This window comes from Hylobates moloch, unplaced genomic scaffold (assembly GCF_009828535.3).
Source record: "Hylobates moloch isolate HMO894 unplaced genomic scaffold, HMol_V3 SCAFFOLD_24, whole genome shotgun sequence".
NCBI lineage: Eukaryota > Metazoa > Chordata > Mammalia > Primates > Hylobatidae > Hylobates > Hylobates moloch.
The window spans coordinates 25834706-25862550 of NW_026652299.1; the positions used below are offsets into that span (position 1 = coordinate 25834706).

Consider the following 27845-nt stretch of genomic DNA (forward strand, 5'->3'; position numbering starts at 1 on the left):
TACTGTACCTAGCAAAGTATCTGTCATACAATTAGCACTCAATAAAAGTTTTAAATGTGAATGAGAATGGTAAAAACAGAATACTTAAAATAGTAGGCTAACACTAGGATATTCTTCTGATTGCACCTTTTTTGTTAAGTTGGTCACTTAAGACTAAGGTAAAGCTTCTGTGCTTTTTGATATAGATGCTGATGGAGGGACTGGATCTGGTAGGTACATAGCAATCTAATCATGGCCCAAAGCCTCCAATATAGTACACATGCATCCTAACTTATAATGATCAACAATGAATTAATTAGACTGTGCTAGCAGCCATGGATATCACATTGCATAAGAGGTAGTTCCCTTCCTTAAAGATAAAGAGAGGCGGACATTTAAACTGTTGCGATGCCTTGTGACTCTCGTGAGGTCTGCGTAGGGGTCAGCACGGTCACAAAACCTGTGGAGGCGGAGGTGGTTAGGGGGGAAAAATCCACCGAGATGAAGCTGTATTAGATACAAAATCACACGTTCCTGGGCTTTGGCAGGAGAAAACCTGTTGGCCGGGAGCTTGCCCACTGCACTTCCTGCCTCGAGGCTATGGCTGGGGTGGGATTCTGGCCCTTGTAGGCGGCCTGTGTCCAGTCACCGCGATGCACTCATTAACTCCATTACTGCTAATGGGATGTCATCAGCGAAGCGAGTGGTGGCGGCAGGTGGAGTCCCGCCCCAGGACCCCCTGGCGGCGTCCCCATCGCCGCGCTCAAGCACTCTTCGCCACCTCGTAATTTTCTTCTGTTTCTGTATGATCAGGTCTGTCCTTCGCTTTTGCTTTCCATTACTTCGTCCTGGCCCTGGCCTGAATCCTACAGCTGGCGCCCCACCTTGCGCGCCTGCACCCGCCCTCAGAACAGGCGAGCAGCTCCTCCACTGCCGCAGGGTCACCAGCTGCGTGTTCGGGGGGCAAAGAAGGAAACAGTGGGGGGCGGGGCAGGCGCGCCGGGCCCGCCCCCCCCCTGCCTGGGGAAGCTTCTCATTGGTGAAAGCTCCTCCCCGGCCGCCCTCTGCTTGGAAAATACGCCTCGGATTGGCTGACAGCCCCTCGATGGGCGTGGCTTCCGAGGAGAGGGGAAGAACGGAAGCTAGGGCGCGCTCTCGAGAGGAGGGGTTGCCTAGGCGACGCCGGGGGCGCGCTCGGGGGGTGGGAAAGCGAGCCCGGCTGCTCAATGACAAATCGCCAGAGGACGGCTGGGGTCCGGCCCCGGGAGGGGGCGGGGCGCGTTTAAGAGCGGCGGGCCGGGTGCGGACGGCGGAGGCGGCGGGACTGGTCCCTGGTAAGGGCGCGGCGCCCGCGGGCCCCCGACGGGATGGGGCGCGGGCTAGGGAGTGGGGTACGTCGCGCGCCCGCAGCCTCTTGCTCCCTCGGTGCCGGGCTGTGGCCGGGCGGCGGCAGGACACGTCGCGTCGCGAGGCCGACGGAGGGCGACGCCCCGGCAGCGGCCCCGCTCCGCTCCGGGGGACTCCCTGGGGGAGTCTCGGCCTCCTGGGCTGCCTGGGGCTGAGGAAGTGGGGGCGGCCTCCGCCTCTCTCTTGTCGCCGCGGTTCCTTCCCTGTCCCGCAGATGGCTCTGCTTCCACTTCCTGCCGCGGGCCTCCCGCCCAGGACCGTCCACTTCCTCAGTCCTCCGGCCGCGGCTTGGGCAGGGTCAGGGCTGGGAAGTGTTGCAAAAACTTACTGCCCTCGGAACTTGCGCGCGCCGTGAACTGGGCGGTGTTCCTACAGGGTTTTTTGGTTTTGTTTTGGTCATGTCTTGCAGATGAGCATAAAGTTGTTTCTCCCCCAGCCTCCTCCTCTTTCCTTTCTGATAGGGGCCAGCGGTGAAGGGGCTTCTAAGGGGAAGCGCCTGGACTGGGCATCGCCGCCCCGGTTCTCGCCGCCTGTGGGGGTGTGAGGTTAACCGTGCTCGGTGCAGGGTTGCGGGGCGCGGAGCTTGCTGCGTCCACACTGCTTGTGTGAGCAGTGTCCTCTCTGTGCTCATTTCCAACGAGAAGCGTTGGAACTTTGGTGTTCTTATCAGCTGAGTGTTCGGGAGAGAAGTGCTTGTGCCTGGCGGACTGAGTGAATTGGCCGTGGAAGAGACTTGGCTGATTGCTCATCTGGGTTACCCTGTGGGTGGTCTTCAGCCCTTGTAGAACAGTGCACTTTCTGCTGTGTCCTGGTTTCTTAACCTCATTTCTTATGAAGTTTTGGGGATGGATGGTGGGCATGGAGTATCAGAGGGGATATTGAATCTTTTAGAGGTGTCAGTGACTGATGTTCCAAGCAGAGCCATAAGATTGTTGGATGTCAAAGCTCAGAACCGGTCAAGGCTCAGAATGCTCCTTAAACCTGGAGCAATAGAAGCACAGTATCGAAGTTCCCAGAAATGGAGCAACCATGAAAGGTAGCACTGCATATTGGGAAAAACAGGAGGGGTGAGTTTGAAGACCTAGGTTTGATGTGGGTTCTGAGAGTTCACCGGTGTTATGATGTGGAGCACGGTCTTTCCCCCTCTGAGCTCCAGAGTCAACAACTGTAGCAGGGTGATGATAGTTATCCCAATTGTTAGGATTAAACGAAACAGGAGCGGGGGAGAAGAAGGCCAGGGAGACATATCCTTTGTACGTGGCTTTAGTTGTCAGCCGGTCTGCTTTATTCTGACCACATCTGGGGCTTTCCTTCCTTGCCCATTCACATTGCTTCCCATTGGAAACAGCACTCTTATCGGAGATCTCAGCCAGATTTCCCCTGCCCGAGGAGTAGAACATTTTCCCAGGATTGTGTGTGGAAAGTAGTGTAAGTTATTAGATATCTTTTGGGAACTTGGGACCTAGACCATAAGGATAGAGAAACAGGATTTAGAGTCTTTCACGGCATATAAAGAGATTTTGGTAGGAGAGTAGAAAAGTTCTAAATTCTTGCCTTGACTGAAGATGGCTTGAGATTCCATGAAAAATTTTAAGCCTGAGAATTGAGGTGATCCTTTTTTTGTTTGTTTTTGGGGCAGGGTCTTGCGCTATTTCCCAGGCTGGAGTGGAGTGGTGTGATCACCGCTCACTGCAGCCCCGACCTCCCAGGCTCAGGTGATTCTCCCACCTCAGCCTCCCGAGTAGCTGGGACTACAGGCTTGCGCCACCATGCCAAGCTAATTTTTGTATTTTTTGTCGAGATGGGGTTTCACCATGTTGACTAGGCTGGCCTCGAACTCCTGGGCTCAAGCCATCGTCCCACCTTGGCCTCCCAAAGTGCTGGGGATCACAGGTGTGAGCCACCCCGTCTGGCAGGGATAATCCTTTGTTCCAAATCACGTAATCCTACTATGTCTCTTTGCATTTAGTTGCTAAATTCTTACCCCCCTCATGTAATTTATGGAAGTTAGAAACATCATTAGAGACCTTTCTTGAAAGCTAAATTTGGAGACAATGTAAGACTAGAGTGCGAAGAGATCTAGGTGAACGCTGTAGTTTTCCAGTGTAACTTGTCTCCAGATGGTATACAGGAGTCCCACTTTTCCTTGGCTCCAGTTACTGCTAAACAGCCCCTGCTCTAGACATGCAAGACGCTTGGTTTTTTTTTCGTTTTGTTTTTTTTTAAATGAATGCATGTTGTTCTGAATGTTAGTCGCAAAGAGAGCCGGGCACAGAGGAAAAGGAACTCTTCCTTCATCACATGACGGAGTAGTTAAGGAGAAGGAGAGAAACTAACAGTTACTGAGCATCAGCTATCTGCTTGGCACAGACCACTGATTCACGCCATACCAGTTAAATATGTGGCCTTGGAGATTTGACCATGGGCTGTCTCCTTTAGCTCCTCAGTTCTTTTGGTAACTAGGAATATAAATATTGTTGTATGTGTACACATATTCTTAGATATTCCAAAAAGCAGAGAGGCCAGTAGGCAAGAGGGTTAATGAGCCTTGGATAGGTGACAGTGGAAAGAAACATGAAAAGGATGTGGAAATGAGTGTCAAAGAGGGAAGGTATATGTGCTTACTACAGCAATTGCAAAATTCTAACCAGGTCTCAATTTCAAGTTTGTCACTTTAAAAAAAGTAGCTGCTTATAATTTTCCTTAGTGTTCTCCTGGCTGTTTTTGTTTTTGTTGTTGGTGGTGGTGGTGGCTAGTTGTTTTTTAGTTGAAATCTAAATGCAGAAAAAGGTGCCATTAATTGATAATTGCCAATATATTGTTTTCATTGTTGCTTTGGTCAGTGGTTTGTGGGCATTTTATATATAGCATTGTTCCAAGCTATGTGATTTTACTGAGTATACGGCATGAGTTGAAGGAAATATAGTAGTTTGGTCCTGCGTGCCTGGCTGCCTGTAAAGTTTGCCCACCTTTTGAATGAGTTTTCTGTTGCTGCATAACAAATTTCCCCAAACTTAGCAGCTTAAAACAACAGACATTTATGATCTCACACAGTTTCTGAAGCTCTGGAATCTGGGGACAGCTTGGCTGGGTGCTTCTGTCACATGGTCTCTCCTGAGGTTGCAGTCATCTGAAGCTCGACTGGGACCAGAGGATCTGTTTCCAAAATGGCACACTCACATGGCTGTTGGCTGGAGGCCTCAGTTCTACACCATGTGGGCCTCTCCACAGGGCTTTTCACAACATGGCTTTTCTCCCCAGAGCAAGTGATCTGAGAGGGGTGGGGAGAGAGGGAGAGAATGAATATGATAATGATCAAGATGGAAGCAGCAGTATATTGGTGTCTGATATGGTTTGGCTGTGTCTCCACCCAAATCTCACCTTGAATTGTAATCCCCATAATCCCCACACATTGTGGGAGGGACTCGGTGGGAGGTAATTGAATCATGGGGGCAGTTTCCCCCATACTGTTCTCCTGATAGTGAGTTCTCACATGATCTGATGGTTTTACAAGCGTCTGGCATTTCCCCTGCTGGCACCCATTCTCTCTCCTGCTGCCCCGTGAAGTGGTGCCTTCTGCCATGATTGTAAGTTTCCTGAGGCCTCCCCAGCCCTGCGAAACTGTGAGTCAATTAAACCCCTTTCCCTTATAAATTACCCAGTCTCGGATATTTCTTCACAGCAGCATGAGAACAGACTAATCCCGTGTCTAATCTTGGAGATGGCATACCATCCTTTCTACCAGCATTCAGACCAGGCCTGGTACAATATGGGAAAGGACTACAAGAGGGGAGGTCAGGACACATCGGTATTCTTGGAGGCTAGCCACCTCAACTTTTTTAAGGTTTAGTCCAGACATCATTGAGAAAATCTTTCTTTCAGATGTTTACTGAAGTATACTGTAGGAGATGGAAACACAGCTGAGGTCTTTACTATTGTAGAAGCTTTAATACTATATGTGAAACTTTTATGTTCTTTCTTCTGGTTCTTTGTTAGATGCTGGAATTAGCCAAGTATGCAGTAGCTTTGGAAATTAGAAATTCAGATCTTGCTGGTCCCTAAACCAAAAGGAACATCTGAATTTTTTTCTTTAACCCCAAAACAAGTTGGTAAAAAAAATATTGCCAAAGTGATCTCCTTTGATGAATGGCTTAAAATTAGTCATTCATTATCTGTGTGTTCTTAAAAATAAAACTCATTGGCAACGTAGCTGAAAAATTTTGGGGAACCTAAACCCTCTTACTCCTCCCCATTATTTTAAAGCTTTGGATACTGCTTGTTTGCCTAGCAATTCTTCAGTTCACTTTTGAGACCCTCATACATTTTAATTATTCACCTGGATAGAAGGGCGCTATTCTTTTAGCTCCAGATGAAATCTTCCTGAAGTGCCTATTGGTGGAGAGAAGAGTTTCTGAATCCTGAGCCTGAGCCTGGCTAAATGACCTCTAAGTCCCTTCCATCTCTAAAAATTCTATGATCCTAATTTTTTTTATAACGAATATCCTTTGAGTAGTGCATATTTATAACAAAATATTTCATTAATCATGTTAAATTGCAACCTCAGAAGACAGGCTTTTCTGAGAATAGCTTTTGTTCTTCCCAATCCAGTTGAAGGTTGTTAGAGTCACTGTTAGGCAGAGTTGAAAAGTCAGCACTATTTGCACTTCCTCTGCTTCCTATTTTTGGCCCCTTGCCCATCCTCTGCCCTAATTTATGAGCTAGTATCTTTCTTTTCTTTCATTCTACTTTCCTTGTAATCCCCCTCCTTCCTCCCACAGGAAGGATTGGTGGCCAGTCCTTTACTGCTGATAGCTGATCCTATTGTTAGGAATGAATTTTAGCCAATGTGATACCTCTAGTAATACTTGCCTGGCAAGCCTTTTAAAAATCTCAAATTATATCTGTTCACGTAGTAAACACTGCCATTTTTTAACATCCTAAGTAGGTCTAAAATTTAGTCACTTTCCTCATGTGCATTGTTGTCTCCTTAGTCCCCATCGTGTTGCCGGCGTGGCCTGGTGCATACCCACATCTGCTCTTGACCCCTCTGTTTTTCTACTCTGTAGCCAGAATTACCTTTTCAACATTCAAGCCTAATTATGTTACCCATTTACTTGAAGCACTTCAATGGCTTTCCAGTGCTTTCAGTCAAATGTCCCAAATCCCTCAACTTGGCCTACACTGGGGTCTTCAATGATCCCGCCCTTCCTTACTTCCTCAGTGGCATCTTGTACTTGGGCTCCGCCTCTTTCTCTCTGCTGCAGATAGCTGTGAAGGTCTTTCTCGAGTTTCTTGACTGGACTTTGCTTCCTCTTGCTTCAGGCCTTCCTGAATGCAGTGTGTGTGTGTGTGTGTGCAGGCACACGTGCATGGGGGTGGGGGGCCGTGGAGGAGTCCTAGGTAGGAAAGCGCTTGGCACATTCACAGGGCTGGAAGAAGGCAAGGAAAAGGCCACAGAGGCCATGGCCAGTGGAGGGTTTAGCTGCTGCTCGTGGTTAGCCTTTAAGGAGCGTTAAGCACAGTTTCATGTGCAGTGTTAGAAGCCCCATTGGAAGGGCTGTGTGGAGAACAGATTGAAGAGGGGCTGGAGTGGCAGTGAGGGGTCACTTAGGAAGCTGGGGCTGTTGAATGAATGGTGGCAGAGAAGATGGAAGAAGTGCATGGATTTGAAATGTATATTGGAAATGGAATTGCTAGAAATGATCATGAATTGAGCTGGGGAGAGACAGTGGGAGTCAAAAATGACTGCCAAGTCCCTGGCTTTGGTAATGATATGGATACTAGTAGTGACTTCAGTAGCTAATAAATGGGGGATAGTGAAGGAGCAGATTTTAAGGGGGAAGCATCAAGAGTTCTATTTTGGGAATAAGTTGAGAATCTTGTGGCAGCCCAGTGGGCAGGGGCAGCAGCAAGGCTGTGAGCCTGGGGCCAGGAGAGCGGTCAGGGCTGCTTCCTCAGGTTCGTAAGTTGTCTGTACAGCCACTGGGCTGTGTGCTGTCACCTGGGAAGAGAGTGCAGATGAGGAGGGAGCAAGACTGAGCTCTGAGAAGTGCTGACATCTAGAGGGGGAGGAGGAATGCCTGGCAAGTGGCGCCGAGAAAGGGCCCAGAGAGCCACCCGGGAAGCGCTCAGCCTGTAGGAGAATGTGGGCTGTGGAAGCCAGGAGAGATGGCCTGGGGCGGGGGGGATGCTGGGAGGGGCCCTATACTGGCCTGCTGCGGGCCTTCCCTTTCCAGGCAGTGTTTTATCACTCTTTCTACCTGCCCATTTTAAAGAGGAGGAGGGCATGGGAAGGCAGAAAGAAGAGTTTTTACTGGAGCTAGCTACGTGGAGTTTGTGGGTGATCTTGATCTCACAAATTTCTGTGAGCTTATGTTGGGAGGAAGTTGGATTGGAATGGTTTCCGTAAATAGTGAAGGAAGGAAACAAAGGCTTTTGCTACCCAGTGTGGGGTCTGTGGGTCAGGAGCATGATTAGAGACTAGGTTAGTGGTGCCGAATCTTGGGCTCCACTCCAGACCTACTGAATCAGAATATGCATTTTCACACGATTCCCAGGTAAACTGTGTTAAAGTTTGAGAGGCATTAGCATAGATAATTCCTATAGAGGAATTGTGTCATTAGCTAGAAGGATATGTGGGGGTCAAAGGCGCGCACGCATGTGCGAATCTTTAGGGTGAAGATTCAGTAGAACGTGTCTCCACGCTGTTGGGGATGATCCTGTAGCCAAGTAAAGACTGATTGATGCTGCAGGAAACAGGGTAGTGGTAGGAATGAAGTTCTTGGGCGTGGTGGCGGTGGAGGGCTTGGTCTTTGCTAAGAGCAGGAATGTGCACTCCATGAGGCTGGAGACAAGGAGAAGAAGGGTGTGGAAGGTTTGTAGATTTGGTGAAGGAGCTCTGAGGGAGTTTGGGCTTAATGGCTTGGTGTTCTGTGGGACAAATGAGGTTAGGTTATCTGTCAAGAGTGAGCAGAGGAGGGGCACAGGGGAGAGTCACAGCGAGATTACTAGGAAGTGTGGGGGAATGCCCATTCGTGGTTTGTGATCATAAGTGCATTGAGAGTGGAGTGCTGGGAGGCTGCTTTCTTGAGTTTCTTTCCCTCGACAATAGCATTTGCATGCCGGGTGCAGGTGCTGAAAACAGCGAGTGAGATGGAGGGGAAGGGAGCAGGGAGATGAGGTATCTGCAAGAGGGCTTTTCTCATGTCAGGCTTTGGGATCTAAGCTGGTGAAGGGAGGCAGTGCAGCCCAGAGGGTCTTGTTATGCAGAGAGAGTGTGCTGGAGGCCAGTGCTTGCAGGTGTCAAGAGGGCAGAGAATTGTGTGTGGGGGCGGTATTTGAACAAGTGAGCAAGAAGGATGGAGGCTGAGGCTAGAGGGTTAGAGGAGATAACTGTTTCTGGTGACGGTGAAGTTCACGTTATGACCATGATAATGTTAGATAGAGGGAAGGAAAGGGTTTTCGGAGAAGAGAGGATCAAGGACTTGAGAGGGGCCAAGCTTAGCTGGGACATCCATATGCACAGATGTCACTGGGGAGGACGACAGGAGTTGGGTAGAATGGAAGTCTCCAGTCCAGAAGCAGATGTCCTCAATAAATGAGGGAAGTGACCAGGAGGTCCGTAGCTGATAGTAACAAGGTGAGGGACCGGCTATTATGTCTGGAAAGCCCAGGCCTCAAAGGTATGGGGGCTTTTGTAAGACGGAGAGGGCTAACAGAGGTACTGAAGTGCAGGTGACATTGGGGAGGGAGGAAGGACACATATCTGGTCTGTCTGGCCCTGAAGCACATGGCATGGGAGGATAAATAGCATCTGCTTGATGTGGTGTCCCCAGGGCACACCCAGGTCTCAGAGCTAGAAAGTAGAGGAACATTCTTAGAAGAGGTGGAGGCTCTCGAAGGGTTTGCTGGGGTGCCTGAGGTTGCAGGGACCAGGTGGGTTAGCCATTTCAGGAGATGGATGCAGTTCTGTTGGGTTGAGAGCCCTAGTCATAGGGAAGAGTGGGGACGCCTGCACTTCTGGTGGTGACTGTTCAGGACAGATGTTCAGCAGTGTGCTCCCCTTAAGAGGAGGGTGGTCCTGTTCTAGCACCGTAGTTCCCAAACGTGGCTGGGGAGGTGGCAGCTTCCTTGTGTGATCCTCTTAGGCTTCACACACTGACATAGCAGGGAAGAGAAGGCAAGACTGTTTCTGTTAGAGCCGTTTCGGGAGTTGCTCGGGAGATTTAGGACAGGGACATCCTGAGATGCCCAATGGTTATGCCTCTAAGGCAAATTACATCGTGTTTTGGGTGATGAAGAAAGAAGGGTGTGAAGGGCTTCTGTTGATGAGAATATGCCTGTGCTTGTTTCCGGGTGGAGTATGCCTTTGGTACACGTTTTCCACGTGTCCCTCGCCACTGCCCTGAGACGTAGGCAGGGCAGATATTGTCAGTGAGCGGGAGTGACTTGCCTAATCCTCTAGTGAGTCAGTGCCTGAAGGAGGACTCGAAGCCAGGCCCCTTCATTCCTCAGGACAAGGGGGACTGCGTCTGAGCAAAAGGTCTCTCGCCTTATCTGTTTCTTATGGACTGGCAGCTTGTCTCTGCCTTAGCATATATTTGTCTCTGAGGCCAGTTTCTTTCTTAAGACTTTCTAGAATATTAGAGTGATATTTATTTATTTATTTTGAGGTAAGTTCTCACTGTTGCCCAGGCTGGAGTGCAGTGGTGAGATCACAGCTCACTGGAGCCTTGACCTCCCTGGGCTCAGTGATCCTCCCACCTCAGCCTCCTGAGTAGCTGGGACTACAGACACACGCCACTACACCCAGCTAATTTTTGTAGAGATGGGTTTCGCCACGTGGCCCAGGCTGGTGTTAAACTCCTGGGCTCAAGCATTCTGCTTCTTTGGCCTCCCGAAATGTTGGGATTACAGGCATAAGCCACTGTGCCCAGGCTAGAATGATATTTAAAAAGCAGCTAAGTGCTTACTGAGAACTTCTTTTAATAGGTATTCCTTCGTTTAATCTTCGTAACAGTCCTAAGGATATAGCCCTCCTATATTTCATTTTATTTTTGAGACGGAGTCTCGCTCTGTCACCCAGGCTGGAGTGCAGTGGCATGATCTTGGCTCTCGGCAGCCTCTGCCTCCCAGGCTCAAGCAGTCCTCCCACCTCAGCCTCCAAACCCAGCTAATTTTTTGTATTTTTGGTAGAGATGGGGTTTCACCATGTTGCCCAGGATGGTCTCAAACTCCTGAGCTCAAGCAGTCCACCCGCCTCAGCCTCCTAAAGTGCTGGGATTATAGGCATGAGCCACTGCACCTGGCCTGTCCTATATTTTATTTTATTTTATTATTTATTTATTTTTTTGACACAGAGTCTTGCTGTGTTGCCCAGGCTGGAGTGCAATGGTGCGATCTCAGGTTCGCTGCAACCTCTGCCTCCTGGGTTCTAGTGATTCTCCCTGCCTAAGCCTCCTTAGGAGCTGGGATTACAGGTGCACGCCACCATGCCCGGCTAATTTTTGTATTTTTAGTAGAGATGGGGTTTTACCATGCTGGCCAGGTTGGGCTTGAACTCCTGACCTCAGGTGATCCACCTGCCTCAGCCTCCCAAAGTGCTGGGATTACAGGCGTGAGCCACTGCAGCTAGCCTATTTATTTATTTATTTGTTTGAGATGGAGTCTCACTCTGTTGCTCAGGCTGGAGTGCAGTGGCGTGATCTCGGCTCACTGCAAGCTCCGCCTTCTGGGTTCAAGCAATTCTCCCTGCCTCAGCCTCTCAAATAGCTTGGATTACATGTACCCACCATCACACCCAGCTAATTTTTGAGTTTTTAGTAGAGACGGGGTTTCACCATGTTGGCCAGGCTGGTCTTGAACTCCTAACCTCAAGTGATCCATCCACCTCCGCCTCCCAAAGTGCTGGGATCACAGGCTTGAGCCACTGCACCTGGCCTTGTCCCATATTTTGTAGATCAGACTGAGGACGAGAAATGTTAACTAAAGCCATTAGCTTCTTAATGGCAGAATTCAAGTCAAGCGTTTGTTTTCCTGTCCCACACTGTGGTTGGTGTATAACTACTTTTTAAAAATTCTGGTAAAATGTACGTAAGATAAAATTCAACATTTTACCTATTTTGGGGGTACAGGTCAGTGATATTAAGCATGTTTACTTTGTTGTGCAGCCATCACCACCATCCATCTCCAGAACTTCTTCATCCCAAACTGAACCTCTGCCCCCATTAAACACTGACTCCCCACTCCCCTCTTCCCCCACCCCCTGGCAGCCACCATTCTATCCTGCTCTCTGTCTCCCAATGTGATTGTTTTGGGTACCTCATATCAGTGGAATCATAGTATTTGTCCTTTTGTGTCTTGCTTATTTCACTTAGTATAACATCTTCAAGGGTGATCCATGTTGTAGCATGTGTCAGTTTCCTTCCTTTTTAAGGCTGAATATTCTACATTTACACCACATCTGATTTATCTGTTTATCTACTGATGGACATTTGGGTTGTTTCCACCTCTTGGTTATTGTGAATAATGCTGATGTGAACATGGGTGTATAAATATCTGTTCAAGTCCTTGCTTTCAGTTCTTTTGTATATACAGCCACGCATCACTTAATGACACATACGTTCTGAGAAATGCTGTTAAGCAATGTCATTGTTTTGCAAACGTCAGGGTATACTTACACAAGCCTAGATGGTGTAGCTTAGTACTCACCTAGCCCGTATGGTACAGCCGTTTGCTCATGGGCTGCAAATCTGCACGTCATGGTACTGTACCGAATACCGTGGGCAGTTGTAACACAATGGGGAAGTATTTGTGTAAACATATCTAAACGTGGAAAGGCCCAGTAACAGTATAGTACTATAATCTTATGGGACCACCGTTGTATTATGTGGTCTGTCATTGACTGAAACGTCTTAATTTGGTGCATGACTGTATAACAACTATTTTTGTTGTATATTTTCTCTCAGGTCTTTGTTTTAGAGCTTGTGCTCTGTGTTGCCTGCCTATGCATTTTTCTCCCTCTTTAGTGAGCTTTCTGACCCATAGATCTGTGTCCTTGAAATAAGTTTCAACATTTCACATCATACTTGAAGCTCTTTCCCACCCCACTCTAATCCACTCATAGAGCACAGACCATGTAGTGGCTCAGAGTGTGGACTGCTAGGGCTCCAGTCCCAGCCCTGCCATCCACTAGTTAAGTGACCCTGGACAAATCATACAAACTCTGTCTGAGAATATGCAATATACTAGAGATGCTATAGAAGTAGAAGTAGTAGTAGAATCTGTTTAAGTCTCTAAATAGGATTTTATTTGAATAAGTAATTCAGGATAGGGACATGTATGCTAATTCCAAATTTGCCTTCAGCTTTTAGGAGTCCAGTAGCTCTAATGTCTCCACGGCTGCCTCTTCAGGTAGCAGGAACTTCAGAGTGAATCTGTGTAAATTGGTAACCGTCTCTAAGGCTAGCAGAATCCCAGATTCCATGGGTGGGTGGAGGGAGACTTTATTTCAGAAATAATTATATTAAAATAAGCTTCCAAATTACTCCCACCATTTATTGTTGCTTTGTAGTTCAGGAAAGTTATCAGAAAAATGAATTAATGTTTCAGAGCTTACTAATCTGCACAGTGGCTCATGCCTGTAATCCCAACACTTTGGGAGGCTGAGGCAGGAGAGTCACTTGAGGCTAGGAGTTTGAGACCAGCCTGGACAACGTAGTCTCTACGAAATTTTTATTTTATTTTATTTTTTGAGATGGAGTCTTGCTCTGTCGCCTGGGCTGGAGTGCAGTGGCGCGATCTCGGCTCACTGCAACCTCCACCTCCCGGGTTCAAGCGATTATCCTGCCTCAGCCCCCCAAGTAGCTGGGACTACAGGTGTGTGCCACTATGCCCAGCTAATTTTTATATTTTTAGTAGAGACGGAGTTTCACCATGTTGGCTGGCCAGGATGGTCTCAATCTCTTGACCTCATGATCCGCCCACCTCGGCCTCCCAAAGTGCTGGGATTACAGGCGTGAGCCACTGTGCCCTGCCAAAATTTTTTTTAAATTAACTGGGCGTGGTGGTGTGTGCCTGTAGTCCCAGTTAATTGGGAAGCTGAGGTGGGAAGGTTGCTCGAGTCCCAAAGGTTGAGGCTGTAGTGAGTCATGATCACGCCACTGTACTCCAGTCTGGGTGACAGAATGAGACCTTGTCTCAAGAAAGAAAATAAATAAATAAAAAGCTTACCAGTTACCATTTATCCTTTTGAGGCCTCACAACCCGGGTGGAGAACACCAGCTCTGGTGTTTTATCTACGAAATGTTGAGCGTCACCTAAGTACCAGGCACGCTGGGCACACAAAGATGAATGGGCTTGAAGTGTGGTGGGAGAAACAGACCTCATCTTGGGAGAAATCACCACTTTCCCTAAGTGAAATGGTAGACAGTATTGACAGGCATGGGGGCCCCCTGAGACTGGGAGGATGAGCTGGCCGGGGGATATCTAGGAAGGTGAAGAGGAAATATTGCAGCTGAGTCTTAAATTACAGGCGATCCTCCTCCATCAGGAGGAAGGGCAGTTCTGGCAGAAGGAATAGCATGTGCACAGAGGTACAGACCAGAAGCAGCCTCCTGCTTACAAGAAGGGACTCCAAAGCCTTCTAGGTTTTGTTTTAGTTAATTTCATTTGTTTTTGTTAATTTAGTTTTTCTTTTTTTGGAGGGGGGGCGTGGGAAGGGACGGGTAAAGAGGTAACCGTTAGGGACTAGAAATACCTAAAACAAATTTCCTTAGGCATACAGAAGGGCTAATTAGAGTTGTTTTGCATATCTAATTTCAGAAAAAAACAGTCAAAAATTAAAAGATAATTTAGGTCACTTAATTCAACTTTCTGATTTTTATAGACATGGAAAGTGAGTCATAACGTGTTTGAGCATATAAACATTTTCCATTCCCTGGTGCTAATTAGAATAGCAGCTACACAGGGGAAGGGGAACTTGACCAAGGAGGTCACTTGACTCAGGCCAGGGTCTGGGTATGAAATCCAGAGGGCTGGGTCCATCATGTCTGAAGCAGGGTCAGGGAGCCAGGCAAACGAGTGAGGCAGGTGGAAGTAAGAGTGTAGCAGGCTTAACGCTGGCTTTCAGATAGTGTATGTCCCTTCCAAAAGCAGCAGCTGCTCCACAGCACCAGCCGAGTGGGACTTAGGAATGTTAGACTTCTTGATTTTTTTAAGAGATGCCAGAAATTTGGACTTTTATGTGAAATCGTTCTTTAAAAAAGGTAAGTAACTAAATGAATTTTTTTTTTTTTTCCAGATGGAGTCTCGCTCAGTTTGCCAGGTTGGAGTGCAGTGGCACGATCTGGGGTCACTGCAACTTCCACCTCCTGGGTTCAAGCGATTCTCCTGCCTCAGCCTCCCAAGTAGCTGGGATTACAGGCACAAGCCACCATGCCCAGCTAATTTTTGTATTTTTAGTAGAGACGGGGTTTCACCATGTGGGCCAGGATGGTCTTGATCTCCTGACCTCGTGATCCACCCGCCTTAGCCTCCCAAAGTGCTGGGATTACAGGCATCAGCCACCGCGCCTGGCCTAAATGAATTTTTAAAAGCACTATATGAGCAAACAAAGCATGTCTGCAGGCCACCAAATTTTACAAATTGGCATCTCTGCTTTTGCCAAGTGGTGAAAGCTGATCCACAGCAAGGAAGAGAGACACAGCCAGCACGTGGCGAGAATCACAGGGATGGTCTGGCAGCTCTCAGGGCCCTGTGTCCAGTTGCTCCTGAGTCCCAGCCCTATCCTTGGCCTCCTTCCTGTAGCATAGTTTTTCGTTTTGAGTCAGTGACATACACTAGTAGTCTGCTAGTAAATCCCCTTTGTGGTATAAGTTAATTTACCTTATGTTTCTTTTTAGTGGAAATTTTCAAACATATACGAAAGTACAGGGAATAGTACATAATGTACTACCTTGTCACCATCAGTCAATGAATGGCTAATCCGACCAGATGCCATGGCTTACGCCTGTAATCCCAGCTACTCTGGAGTTGGGGGCAGAGGGCCCAGGATGGGAGTGTGTGTGTGGGGTGTTGCTTGAGCCCAAGAGGTCAAGACTGTAGTGAGCCACGATCGCACCACTGAACTGCAGCCTGGGTGACAGAGCAAGAACCTGTCCTAAAATAAATAATTAAAATCCAATCAGTGTTCAGATTTCCTCAATGTACTTTGTTCAAATTAGGCAAAATAAGGAGTATGTGTTTTTTAATTTTTTTTTTTTAAAGCAGAAGAAGAGACCAAGGCAAGTTCCAGAGCAGGAGTGAAAGTTTATCAAAAAGCTTTAGAATAGGAAGGAAAGGAAAGAAAAGGAAAGTCCAACTTCATTGTTAACAGTATTAACTGTGTATCCTGCAATAATTCTTTGTTTATATATAAACAATTTTTTTAAACAAATGACATTGTATTATATGTTTTCTGCACATTTCTGATAGAATTTGGGTCATTGCCATTTTGTACCTCCTCCTAAATGGATACATCTGGACATTGTTCCCAGTCAGTACATATAGCACTTCCCCATTCTTTTTAATAGCTGGATACTCTAAAATTTGGTTCTCATTTGGGTTGTTCCTTGCATGGGTTCATGGCCTCACTGACTTCAAGAATGAAGCTTCGGACCTTTGTGGTGAGTGTTACAGCTCTTAAAGGTGGTGTGTCTGGAGTTTGTTCCCAAGATGTATCTGGAGTTTGTTCCTTCTGTTGGTTCGTGGTCTCGCTGACTTCAAGAATGAAGCCGCGGACCTTCGCAGTGAGTGTTACAGCTCTCAAAGTTGGCACAGACCCAAAGAGTGAACAGCAGCAAGATTTATTGTGAAGAGCGAACGAACAAAGCTTCCACAGTGTGGAAGGGGACCTGAGCAGGTTACCGCTGCTGGCTGGGGTGGCCAGCTTTTATTCTCTTATTTGGCCACACTCATGTCCTGCTGATTGGTCCATTTTAGAGAGCGCTGATTGGTCCATTTTACAGTGTGCTGATTGGCGCATTTTACAAACCTGTAGCTAGCCACAGAGCACTGATTGGTGCGTTTTACAATCCTAGCTACAGAGTGCTGATTGGTGCATTTTACAATCCTCTTGTAAGACAGAAAAGTTCTCCAAGTCTCCACTCGACCCAGGAAGTCCAGCTGGCTTCACCTCTCACTATCACAATTTATGCAAGAATTCCCCATTGATGGAAATTTTAAATATTATTATAGCATTCTTTGTAGTGACAAAAAATCATTCTTGTGATTATATCCTTATACTTTTGTCGAATAAATTCCTAGAAGAGTTTTACATTCAAATAATTCTTTTAGTAGTTGCTTATTTTTTCCCAAAAGGTTGTGGCAGTTAATATTATTATTAGTAGTATTCATTTCCCCAAACTCTTGATGAACCAATCTAATGTTTTATTTACATTTCCTTGACTACTAGAGAAATTGGATTTAGCTTCATATGTTTGTTATCTGTGCCCACTTTTCTGTGAAGTACTTCTTCATTTTTTGCCCATTTAAAAAATTAGATTGTTTGACTTACTGCTTTGCAAGGGCTTTTTATATATTAGGGATATTACTTTGTTTTGTGTCGCAAATATTTTCTCCTAATCTGTTTGTCTTTCAGTTCTTCTTATAATTCTCCCTTGCTTTTCAAATTCTTTTCCTGTTTTTTAGCTGTTGAATTAAACATTTCTTACTATATTTTGATTCCCTGCATTTTTCCATTACTGCTTCCTGTTGGGAACACTTGTTGGAAAAAAATAACAGGAAGTTGAATTTTAACTCTGCTGTTGAGTATGAGCTTTTGTAAAGTCAAAAGACAAAATTATCACAAATGTAGTTTAAAGATCTTAGCTGAGGCCGGGCGCGGTGGCTCACGCTTGTAATCCCAGCACTTTGGGAGGCCTAGGCGGGCGGATCACGAGGTCAGGAGATCGAGACCACGGTGAAACCCCGTCTCTACTAAAAATACAAAAAATTAGCCAGGCGTGGTGGCGGGTGCCTGTAGTCCCAGCTACTCGGAGAGGCTGAGGCAGGAGAATGGCGTGAACCCGGGAGGCGGAGCTTGCAGTGAGCCGAGATCGCGCCACTGCACTCCAGCCTGGGTGATAGAGCGAGACTTCGTCTCAAAAAAAAAAAAAAAAAAAAAAAAAAGATCTTAGCTGGCTTTATTTGCAGTTCTGGTATTGGGCAGCACGTGATTCCGTAAGATTGTGTTCGAGTGAGCTGAGGAGAGGAGGCTGGCTTTGTGGAAAGAAAAGGGCTGAAAAATGCAGAAACATAGAACCCAAAATAGGTCGTTTCAAAGTTACTTTCTTTGTAAGGCCGGAACAGGGAGACTGAACAATGGAAAATAACTGGTTAAAATCGGGTTTTTGTTGTAAGGATTAAAACAAAGGAAAAGTCATTTCTGTGATTGTAGGAAACTGTGAATTTTCTGACTCAGGTGTGCCCTCCCTCTTGACCAGTCTTCCCTTGGTGTTCTCCCGAAGCAGAGCCCTCCCCTCTCCCTTGTTTATTTAATATTTATTATAGTTATGGATTTCTGGATTCCTAATTTTTCAGGGGTCTGTTTTCAATACTGTTCTTGTTTTTGTCCCTACATTGTCCCAGCTTTAGGATTGCCAGACTCAAATATTATTATTATGGCGTACTAGGTGACCTTCAGTTCATACTGTCTGGAGGAGTGCTGAATGCAGTTATTTGCAGGTGTATAATGTTTGACTGTTTGCTGTGTGCTTCTGTTGCCATAATACTCAGGACACAGAATTTTAGGAGGGGGACTGAGAGATTAGGTTTCCCCTAGGTTTTCAGATTCTCATTTGTGATTTTCATGACAACCGTATGATACTGCAAGGTGGCATTTGGACACAACTTACCAACGCATTTCCTCTTTGCTCAAGCTTAACAGAAGGCTGACTATATTAGCCCATGGGACTAAGGCTAGTAGAAACCACTTCTTCCTCCTAACATGTATGGTTTTATATACTGTGATTTGCTTTCAAAATACATTTTGTTTCTCAAGTGAATATATGTTCTAGTATTTGGTTTTGTGCTAAGTGGTAGAGAGCCCTATCTAATATTAGTGTTTCATATAACATTACATAGAAAAACCATTTCCCAGTGCTCTTGCCCTGCTTTCCCGACAAGTCATCTAAGTGGGCATCCTTAGTTTGGAGTGTCTTGTTATTCCATATCCTTGTTGATTCAGTGCCTTACAAGCTAAGATGGGCTGGAGGACCCGCCTAGCAATGACTCCCTGTTTTCTCTAGAATCAAAGTTTCTTAAGATGGCACTTTAGGCCCATTTGTAGACAGACAGAGCTATCTTTGGAGACTCATTACCCAGGCATTTCCCCATCCCATACCTTATGCTTCAATATTATGTGACTCCTGAACCCACTGTGATATTTCATGCCTTTGTTGCTTTGCACGTGCTGTGTGTTAGGCTGGAATATGTTCTCACTCCCATCTGCTGAATGGACTGTTAAATTAACCTTTGGAGCCTTCCTGATTCCCTTTTCCTGGAGTTCATTATGCTTTCCATTATATCTTGTACCATCTTTATCATTGCATGTGAGAAATTACATTAAAATGCTTTATTTATAGAAGTGTTTCATTGGGAAGACTGAATTTTCTAAGGGGAGAAACCCAAAACTTGGCACAAAGTAGAGCCCAAATGTTTTTTGAACAAACTTGAGTCAGACAACAGAGCTTTTGGGCGAGTAGATAGAAACATGTTGAAGGGTGCCGTCTTAACTCAGGCTGCCATAACAAAATACCATAGACTGGGTGGCTTAAACAACAGGAATTTATTTTTCCACAGTTCTGAGGCTGGAAGTCTGAGACAGGGCACCAGCATGGTTGGGTTCTGGTGAGGGCTGTCTTCCTGCCTTATAAGAAGAGGAAGAGATACCTGAGCTGCCTTCTCAGTGTGTCCTCACATGGTGGAAAGAGCCCAGGTATCGCTTCCTCCTCTTGTAAGTGCACCCATCGAATAGGATCAGAGCCCTACCCTTATGACCTTATGGTTTGCAAGTGCTCCCCGCCCCACAGATGTAGTTCTGAAATTGTTAGTGAATTCAGTGGGGGAAGTCTAATTGCTTTGGGGAAAATGAATGTCTGTGCTTCATGTTAGGGACAAAGTATACGGATACCTGCAATTTACACTGAAATACATCAGAAAATGAGATGCATTGATGGGTAGAGAGAGGGACAACAGATGAATGGATTTGTGATAAAGCAAATGGAGCAAAATGTTGATTGTAAAGTCCAGGTGGTGAGTGTATGGATTCACAGGACAGTTCTTTCAACTTTTCTTAGTGTTTGAAACTTTTTGGGATAAAATGTTGGGGAAGATACCTGTATTTTTTTAAGAACACATTTATTGGCTAGGCATTCCCGTTATAGCTATTAAATCATTAATGTGAGCTTCCTAAACTTAACTGATTTTTTTTTTTTCCTTCCTGCTTCTTCTCCTCCTGTCTTTATCTAGTCAGTTCCTTCAGATCTTAGTTCATACGATGTCCCTCCAGGAAATTTCCCCTGACCTTCCAGCCTGATATAGATATGTCTTTCCATGTTCCCAGGGCACCACTTGCATACTTCTGCCATAGAATTTATTATCTTGTACTGTAATCATTTACTTACTAATCTGTCTGAACCACTAGTCTTCAAGTTTTTTGAGGGCAAAGACTATGTTCTGGAATGTTTTTGGTACAAGAAAAAGCAAACACAACAGTGGACTCTCTGTGGCTTAAACAGTTAGAAGTTTCTTATCTCTAATACCCTGTGTCATCGCCCACTGGGTCCTCCTGCCCACTGCACAGACAAAACCAATTCACTGAGACCATGGTATTGCAGTAAAGAGAGTTCAGTGGACTCGAGGCTGGCCATATGGGAGAACTGGAATTATCGGTCAAATTAGTCTCCCTAAAGACTCAGAGTTTAGAGTTTTTCAAGGATGTTTTGGTAGGCAGGGGGTTAGGGAACGGGTGCTGCTGGTTGGTTGGGGATGCAATTATAGGGGTGTGGAAAATGGTGCTTGTGCACTGAGTCCACCTCTGGATGGTGGCGAGGAACCACAGGACTGGTTGAGTCATAAGTCCAGGTGGGGTCAGTCTGAAAAACATCTCAAAAGACCAATCTTAGGTTCTACAATACTGATGTTATCTATAGGAGCAACTGGGGTAGTCCAAATCTTGTGACCTCTGACCACATGACTCCTGAGCAGTAAGGGATTATAGAAAGGAGGCCTATATTTTAGCAGAACTCAGGCCCCTCCCATAATCCTAATCTCATGGCCTTTTACTAGTTTTATAAAGGCAGTTTCAGTCCCTGAACAAGGAAAGGATCAATTTTAGGGAGGGACTATTATTATCCTTGTTAAACTAGAAATTCCTCTCAGGGTTGGTGTGGCCTGTGCCCAGGAATAAGAGAAGATGCCAACCTGTGAGACCAGAGGCAAGATGGAGTCAGCATTTTGAGCTTCTCTCACTGGCAGAATCTTTGCAAAGGCAGTTTCACCCAAAGTCTGGAGGTTGCTGTTTCCAGGATTGGTTCAGTGAGGGGCAAGTGGTCAGCACCTCTACCTTCCCTGTTCTTTCCCTTAATCATGCCAAGTTGACTGAAGCAGTGATATAGGCTGGAAATATCCACCACGGTTATTTCAGTTTTTGAACTTTAAGCACAGATATTTTGGGAAGTATCTGGGTGTGTTGAATAGTTTTCATTTATTATTTCTTCTAGAAAAATTGACTTTGTTTTTGAAAATAGTTCAGAATTAGATAACTACACGTGTTTGAAAGGATCCCCCCCAGCCTGGAAAAATATCCTTTTCAGACAGCCATAATAATTCATAGAACCAGGATTGCTTCAGAGAAATTGTGTGACAGGTTGATGGTCTGGAGGTTCCAACCTCATTCACAAACCTCAGCTCTGTAGGAAACAGTGTGGACCAGAAATGAGGCCAGAAGTAGTTTCACCTTCCTAAACTCAAGCCTTTTGGGGAGGTCTGCCTCTTATCCCATTTATTCTATTTTAGCCACATTTCAGATGTGCTTACTTATCTAGTTAATTGCTTAGCTCACTTATTTTTTTTTTAAAAAAAGCACGTAATTCGCAAAGGGGAAGTGGAAAGAACACCTGGTGTAGGCAGGCGGTCAAGAGTAGAGGGGAGAAGAGCAAATGTGATCTGGACCCCTGGCAGCCAAGGCCTTTCACTAACTGATGAGTGCCCTGAGGTCGTCAAGAGAAAGCTTGATTATGTTCAGTCTGTGCTGTTTCAGAAGACAGAGAAATCTAATACATGAAAAGTAACTTGCAACGCTACATAAATATGGCCTCAAACAGGTTTTAAATATAGGAAGGTATAGATACAATTCTCGTATACACAGTTAATAGTGAGTATCTCTGGGTGGTAGGATCATAGGTGCTTTTTATGTGTATTCTGTAAATTTGCTATGAGCATTGTTACTTTTCATTTAAAATACTTAAAAAGTATTTTAAGCATTCAGAATGATTCTTTTTCAACTCCATCTGGTTTTTCAATGATGTCATTTTTTTCACATTTTGCTTTTGTCTTTGTTAAAATTGATCAACTAATACTTTTTATAATACTTGCCTGAAGAGTCCTGCTTGTTACTGCTGTTGACTCTCATGAATTGCGATTTGCTTGTGTTTTGTGAGTTGGAATTGTAGGCTTTAGCTGTGAGACTCCCGAACACTCTTCATTGCCTCTTGTTCCCCCAGAGAGGTTTCGTTTAGCATTGCCTGGGGCTCCAGCACTACGAGCAGCCTGGGACCACTGTTCCTGTTACTTTATTGGCTTTGGAGGAGTGTTGTGGGTATAGGTTTTCAGGGGAGAATTCCCTACAGCCAGAGCCCAGGCAGACAAGCTTCCTTGTCATTTTCCTCTGTTGGCGCACAGATGGTGTGCTCCTTCAAGGGTCTTGACTTCTCAGTTCTCAATTGAAAAGGTGTCTCAATTCTAACTCCTACCTTGTGTGTGTGTCTGGTCTCTCAGCCATGTGAATGTGTGTGTGCATGTGCACACACGCACATGTATGTTAAATCCTAAATTACCAAGAACAGCAACCATCCAGAACTGCAGGAAGTGCCGTTCTTACTGCTCTGATTCTCTCCTGTTTGGGGATCCTTACTTTCTTTTGAGCTCAGCTGTGCATTTAAGAGCAATTCTAAGCCTTGGCTGCTCATGAGGATCACCTGGGAATCTTTTAGACTTTCCCGTGCCCAGGTTTCATCTCAGACCAATTCTTTTAGAATCTAGGGTGGGACGCAGGTGTAAGGATGTTTCTGAAGCTCCCTACGTGATTCTGTTGTGTAGCTAAGAATGGGAACCACTGATTTAAAATGATGTTGTTTTATTTCACCCAATGATGTGTGTGTGTGTGTGTGTGTGTGTGTTGTGTGTGTTTATTTTTCTAGTGGGGATATTTTCAGGCTATCTCGTCAGCAATAATGGAAATAGGAGTCCACCATGTTGTAGTTAGAATGAACACCCTCTTAAAGCGGCCTTGTTGTCTGGGGTGACCCCCAGAGTTCTTGGTCTCATGGCCAAGGAAGTCAGGGATGCAGACACACCAAGGATGAGATTTAGAGCAGAAATTGAATAGAAGAGAGAGAACGGTTCTCTGCTACAGAGAGGGTTCCCAGAAAAAGGGTTGCCATCCTGCAGTGAAATGCAGGGGTTTTTACAGATGTGCTAGTGGGGAGGCAGTATCTGATCTACATAGGGTGTGGAAAATCGGTTAGGACCAAGTGTGCCATCTGCATAAGGCATGAATCTCTGGCAGCACCTACCACAGTCTTTTATTATGCAGGCAAGTCCTCAGCCTGAGCTACTCCATGTTGCTTCTTTCCTATTGAGCATGTGCTAAAAATGGGGGAGGTGGAACTCCCATGGTGGACATGCCTGGCCCCAGGTAGCCCTTCTATTGGTGCAGCTGCTGACATGCAGCTGTGCAAGCTTCCAGCTTTCTTATCTATGTTCGTAGCCTAATCTTCCAGGCTACTCTTTTTTAGAAAAGAAGTGATTTCTTGGGCTGCTTTTTGTTAGAAGGGAAGTTCTGGCCAGGTGCAGTGGCTCACACCTGTAGTCCCAGCATTTTGGGAGGCTGAGCAGGGGGTGGATCACTTGGGGTCAGGAGTTTGAGACCGGCCTGGCCAACATGGTGAAACCCCATCTCTACTAAAAATACAAAAATTAACCAGGCAGGGTGGTGCGTGCCTGTAATCCCAGCTACTCAGGAGGCTGAGGCAGGAGAATCACTTGAATCCGGGAGGCAGAGGTTGCAGTGAGCCAGTATCGTTCCATTGCACTCCAGCCTGGGTGACAGAATAAGACTCTGTCTCAAAAAAAAAAAAAGGAGGAAGTTCTGCCGAGGACTCTTTGCCCTCACTATCTGTCTAAATGGTCTCTTTCTACCTCCTGTATCACTCTTACAATTAGATGGGATGGAAAACAACATTGGTTCATTCCTATTGTGTGCTGGGTCTGTGCCTTGGTCTTTTCCATGTATATCCCATTTAGTCCTCAGAACATTCCTGCAAGGTAGGTGGTGGTTGGTTTTATGCACATAAGAAAACTGGCTTGGAGAAATTGAACTAGTTCTAGGGTCACACAGCTCACAAATGGCGGAACCAAACTCAGGCCTGCCAGATTCCCAAGCCCTGCCCTTTGTTCTTGTGTTTTGGTGTAGTGAAATAGATTTTTCCGTACAAATTGGTTAAAATAAAGATTGGCACTTGGGTTACAGTAGATTCCAGGTCCCTGTTAAATATACTTACTTGGGATGCTTTGTCGTCCCACAATACTGGAGTTGCTCTACTCAATTTTATCTTCCTTCTGATGAGGGCAAACTGATTTTGAGATTTCTCCTTTTAACTCTCATGTGTCATGAAGGGGTATTTGTTCTTGAACTCACTTCTTTAATCAACCAGAGGGTTGTATGAGGCTGTGTAAGAGTGTGAGAGCATGTGTGTGTGTGAGAATGTGTATGAGAGCATGAGAGTGCATGGGAGCATGCATGAGAGCGTGTGTGTTGTGTGAACATGTATGTGTTAGAGCATGAGAGCATGTGTGGCATGAGCACGTGAACATGTATGTGTTATAGCATGTGAGATCGTGTGTGGTGAGCATGAACATGTATGTGTCAGAACATGTGAACACGTATGTGCATGTTAGAGCATGTGAGTGTGTGGTATGAGCATGTGAACGTGTTAGAGCATGTGAGAGTGGTGTGACCATGAACATGTATGTGTGGGTGGTATGAGCATGTGAACATGTATGTGTGTTAGTGCATATGTGAGTGTGTAGTGTGTGTGTGTTGTGTGAGCGTGAGTGCACCTGTGAGAGGATGTGTGAGTGTGATAGTGTATGGAGTGTGTGTGAGAGCGTGTGAGCTTGTGAGCATACATGAGAGCACAAGTTTGTTGTGAGAGCACTGTGAATGTTATGAGCGTGAAAGTGTGTGTATATGTGTGATAGTACGTGTGTGATAGTGTGAGAGCTTGTGTGTGAATGTGAGCATGTATGACAGCATGTGTGTGAGCGTGTGATAGTGTGAGAGCGTGTGTGAGAGCAAGTGTGTGAATGTGAATGTGAGAACATGAGAGCATGTGTGGATGTGAGAACGTGTGAGCGTGAGAATGATAGTGTGTGAAAACGTGTGTGAGCGTGTGTGTGCATGTGTTAATGTGCGTGAGTGTGAGCGAGTGTGAGCGTGTGTGAATGTGAGTGAATGTGTGAATGAGAGCATGTGAGTGAATGAGTGTGCGAGCGTGAGTGAGCATGTGTGAATGTGAATGTGAGAGCGTGAGCGTGTGTGAATGTGAGCGTATGTGTGCGCATGAGCGTGTGTGAATGTGGGCATGTGCGAGTGTGTTAGTGACCGTGTGAGTGTGAAGGTGAAGGTGTGAGTGTGTGCGAGTGTGAATGTGAGAGGGTGTGTGAGCGTGTTGTGAGTGTGTGCGTGTTGGGTAGAGGGTACAAGGGCAAAGCGAGGAATGAAGCTAAAGAGCTGGGGATTGAGGTTCCGAGCTGTTCTCCGCGGCAGCCGAGAACCGAGCAGAGAGGTAGGAAACTGGAGCTAAGAGCGGTTTGGTCTCTGCCTCAGTGAGGCCCTGCTGAGGGTCTGATGATTTTTGGTGAGTAGGTGTTCTCTCCACCCTGCTCAGTCAGGCGGGTGTGGGGTGTGCGCTCCCGTTTCTCCCCTCTAGCCTTGGCTTCGCCCCAGCTCTGCTGGCGTTAAGTGACTTCCAGAGTTGTTGGAGGGCTCGCATCTCTGCCCTGAGTCTGGAAGGATTACTTTCCTGTTGGAATGTCTGGGTTAGTTAGGCTTTATTGGAGGATGTGAATGACATTTGGTTTTAGCTAGGTTGAAAGCAGATCGCCTCTAAGTCTTTGTCTTTGTCATCAGCAGCTCTTCACTGGGTCATCTGTCTGTGTGTCACAGCCTCAGAAGACCAGCGAGATGGCTGCCAACAAGAGTAAGGGCCAGAGCTCCTTGGCCCTCCACAAGGTGATCATGGTTGGCAGCGGAGGCGTTGGCAAGTCAGCCCTGACGCTTCAGTTCATGTATGACGAGGTAAGCCCTGCTAGGCACAGACCACCTTCCGATGGCATTGGCCGTAGCAGTGTCCCTGCTCCCGCTGTTTCTGTGCCGCTCCTCCCGTGCACAGGGGTTCACGGAGCAAGTCTGTGTTGAGGTGGCTTCTGAATAGCTTCCTAGGAAGGTCTAATCAGAATAAGATCTGGATTGCTGATTCTAGGTAAATAATTTCAACTCTGGCAGGGATGTGAGAGATCTCTGCTTGCATCGTTTCCATTGTTACACTGAGAGCTTTCTTTCTGACAAAAGCCCAGGGGAGGAGAGAGGAGCCTTTGTACAGGTTTTCCAAACAACACAAGCATTTAGCCTTGCGATTGTCAGCATGGGAGAGAGTGAAAGGGGAGCTGAGTTGTCATACAACTTAATCCTTTCCCAAGTGATAGACATCAGATCCAGCTCTCCCGTTCGGCAAGGTAAAGCTTGCACTATCCTTGCCCAAAATGTACGTCACCTACTTAATGTGGATAACATCACTGGCGTTGAGTTCAGTGTGACAACACAGCCTTGATCCCCGGAGCCACAAAAGTCCTTGCTTGAGTGGTTTGCTTAGGATATTCGGCCTACTGTGGGCTCTACATCTGCAGATTCAAGCAATGTAGAATGAAACGTTGCGGAATGAAGATATTCGGCAAAAAAAAGAAAAATAATGCAATGATAAAAACAATACAAATTAAAACATGCAGTGTAACAACTATTTGCTTAGCCTTTACATTGTATTATGTATTATAAGTGATCTTGAGATGATTTAAAGTGTATGGGAGGATGTTATATGTAAATGCTCTGCCATTTTAAGTAAGGGACTTGAGCATCTGCAGATTTCGATATCTGGTGGGGGTCCTGGAGCCATTTCTCTAAGGATACCGAGGGATGACTGTAGTACAGGCAGGGAGAGTGTTCGGAGCAGAGCTTAAACCTCAGGGCCTCTCACTTGCATTGCGGCCACATGGCTTTATGAGATTTGCGAAAGAAAGCTATTGCAACCACGTCAGTTAAGATCACTATCTGTTTTCACTAGACTTTCCCATTGTCCTGCTTCCTCTTATGCTGGGTGCAGCTGGAGTGGCCATGGGCATTTTCGGCCTCTAGCTGAGGGAAGTTGTGTTGGGCTGGGTTAGGTGGGAATAGTGGTATGTGTTGGTGTGGTTTGGAGTCACGCAGCATGTTGCGATTATCCCTGGTTGTAGGAGTACTCCAACCGCCCACTGTGCTGACGCGAGAGCATCGTGATGTGAGGTGCAGGGCCAGAGGTGGATCCCGATATGAACCTGTGCTGTGGCACCTCACACAACTGTGTGAGAGCTAGAAGCTAGAAACTGGGCCAGAAAAGTCTTTCAGATCTTACAACTCATACAGTGAAGCTCAATAGAGGTTTCCTAAATTTGGCAATAATCCCAAAACTTTCATTACTAGAAATGCCATGTAGTCACATGCACATTTATGTTTATTGCAGCACTATTTACAATAGCAAAGACATGGAACCAACCCAAATGCCCATCAAAGAGAGACTGGATAAAGAAAATATGGCACATACACACCGTGGAATACTATGCAGCCCTGAAAAAGAATGAGTTTGTGTCTTTTGCAGGGACATGGATGAAGCTGGAAACCATCACTCTCAGCAAACACAGGAACAGAAAACCAAATACCACATGTTCTCACTTATAAGTGGGAGTTGAACAATGAGAACACATGGACACAGGGAGGGGAACATCACACACCAGGGCCTTTTGGGGGGCGGAGGGCAAGGGGAGGGAGAGCATTAGGACAAATACCTAATGCATGCAGGGCTTAAAACCTAGATGACGGGTCGATAGGT

General features: G+C 46.1%; 1 protein-coding gene across 3 annotated transcripts in view; it reads left to right on the forward strand.

The window, feature by feature from the left end:
- The first annotated feature begins 1159 nt into the window (after window positions 1-1159).
- Window positions 1160-27845, forward strand: part of RALB (RAS like proto-oncogene B) — a 40760-nt gene continuing 14074 nt past the window's right edge. Inside the window, exons 1-2 of one of the 3 annotated variants that reach the window (XM_032145725.2) lie at window positions 1160-1313; window positions 25838-26005. In XM_032145725.2, the coding sequence (XP_032001616.1) occupies window positions 25892-26005 (114 nt within the window). In that variant the 5' untranslated portion in view covers window positions 1160-1313; window positions 25838-25891. The remainder of the gene's footprint in view (window positions 1314-25837; window positions 26006-27845) is intronic. The other 2 variants (XM_032145726.2, XM_032145724.2) reach the window with 2 other exon arrangements.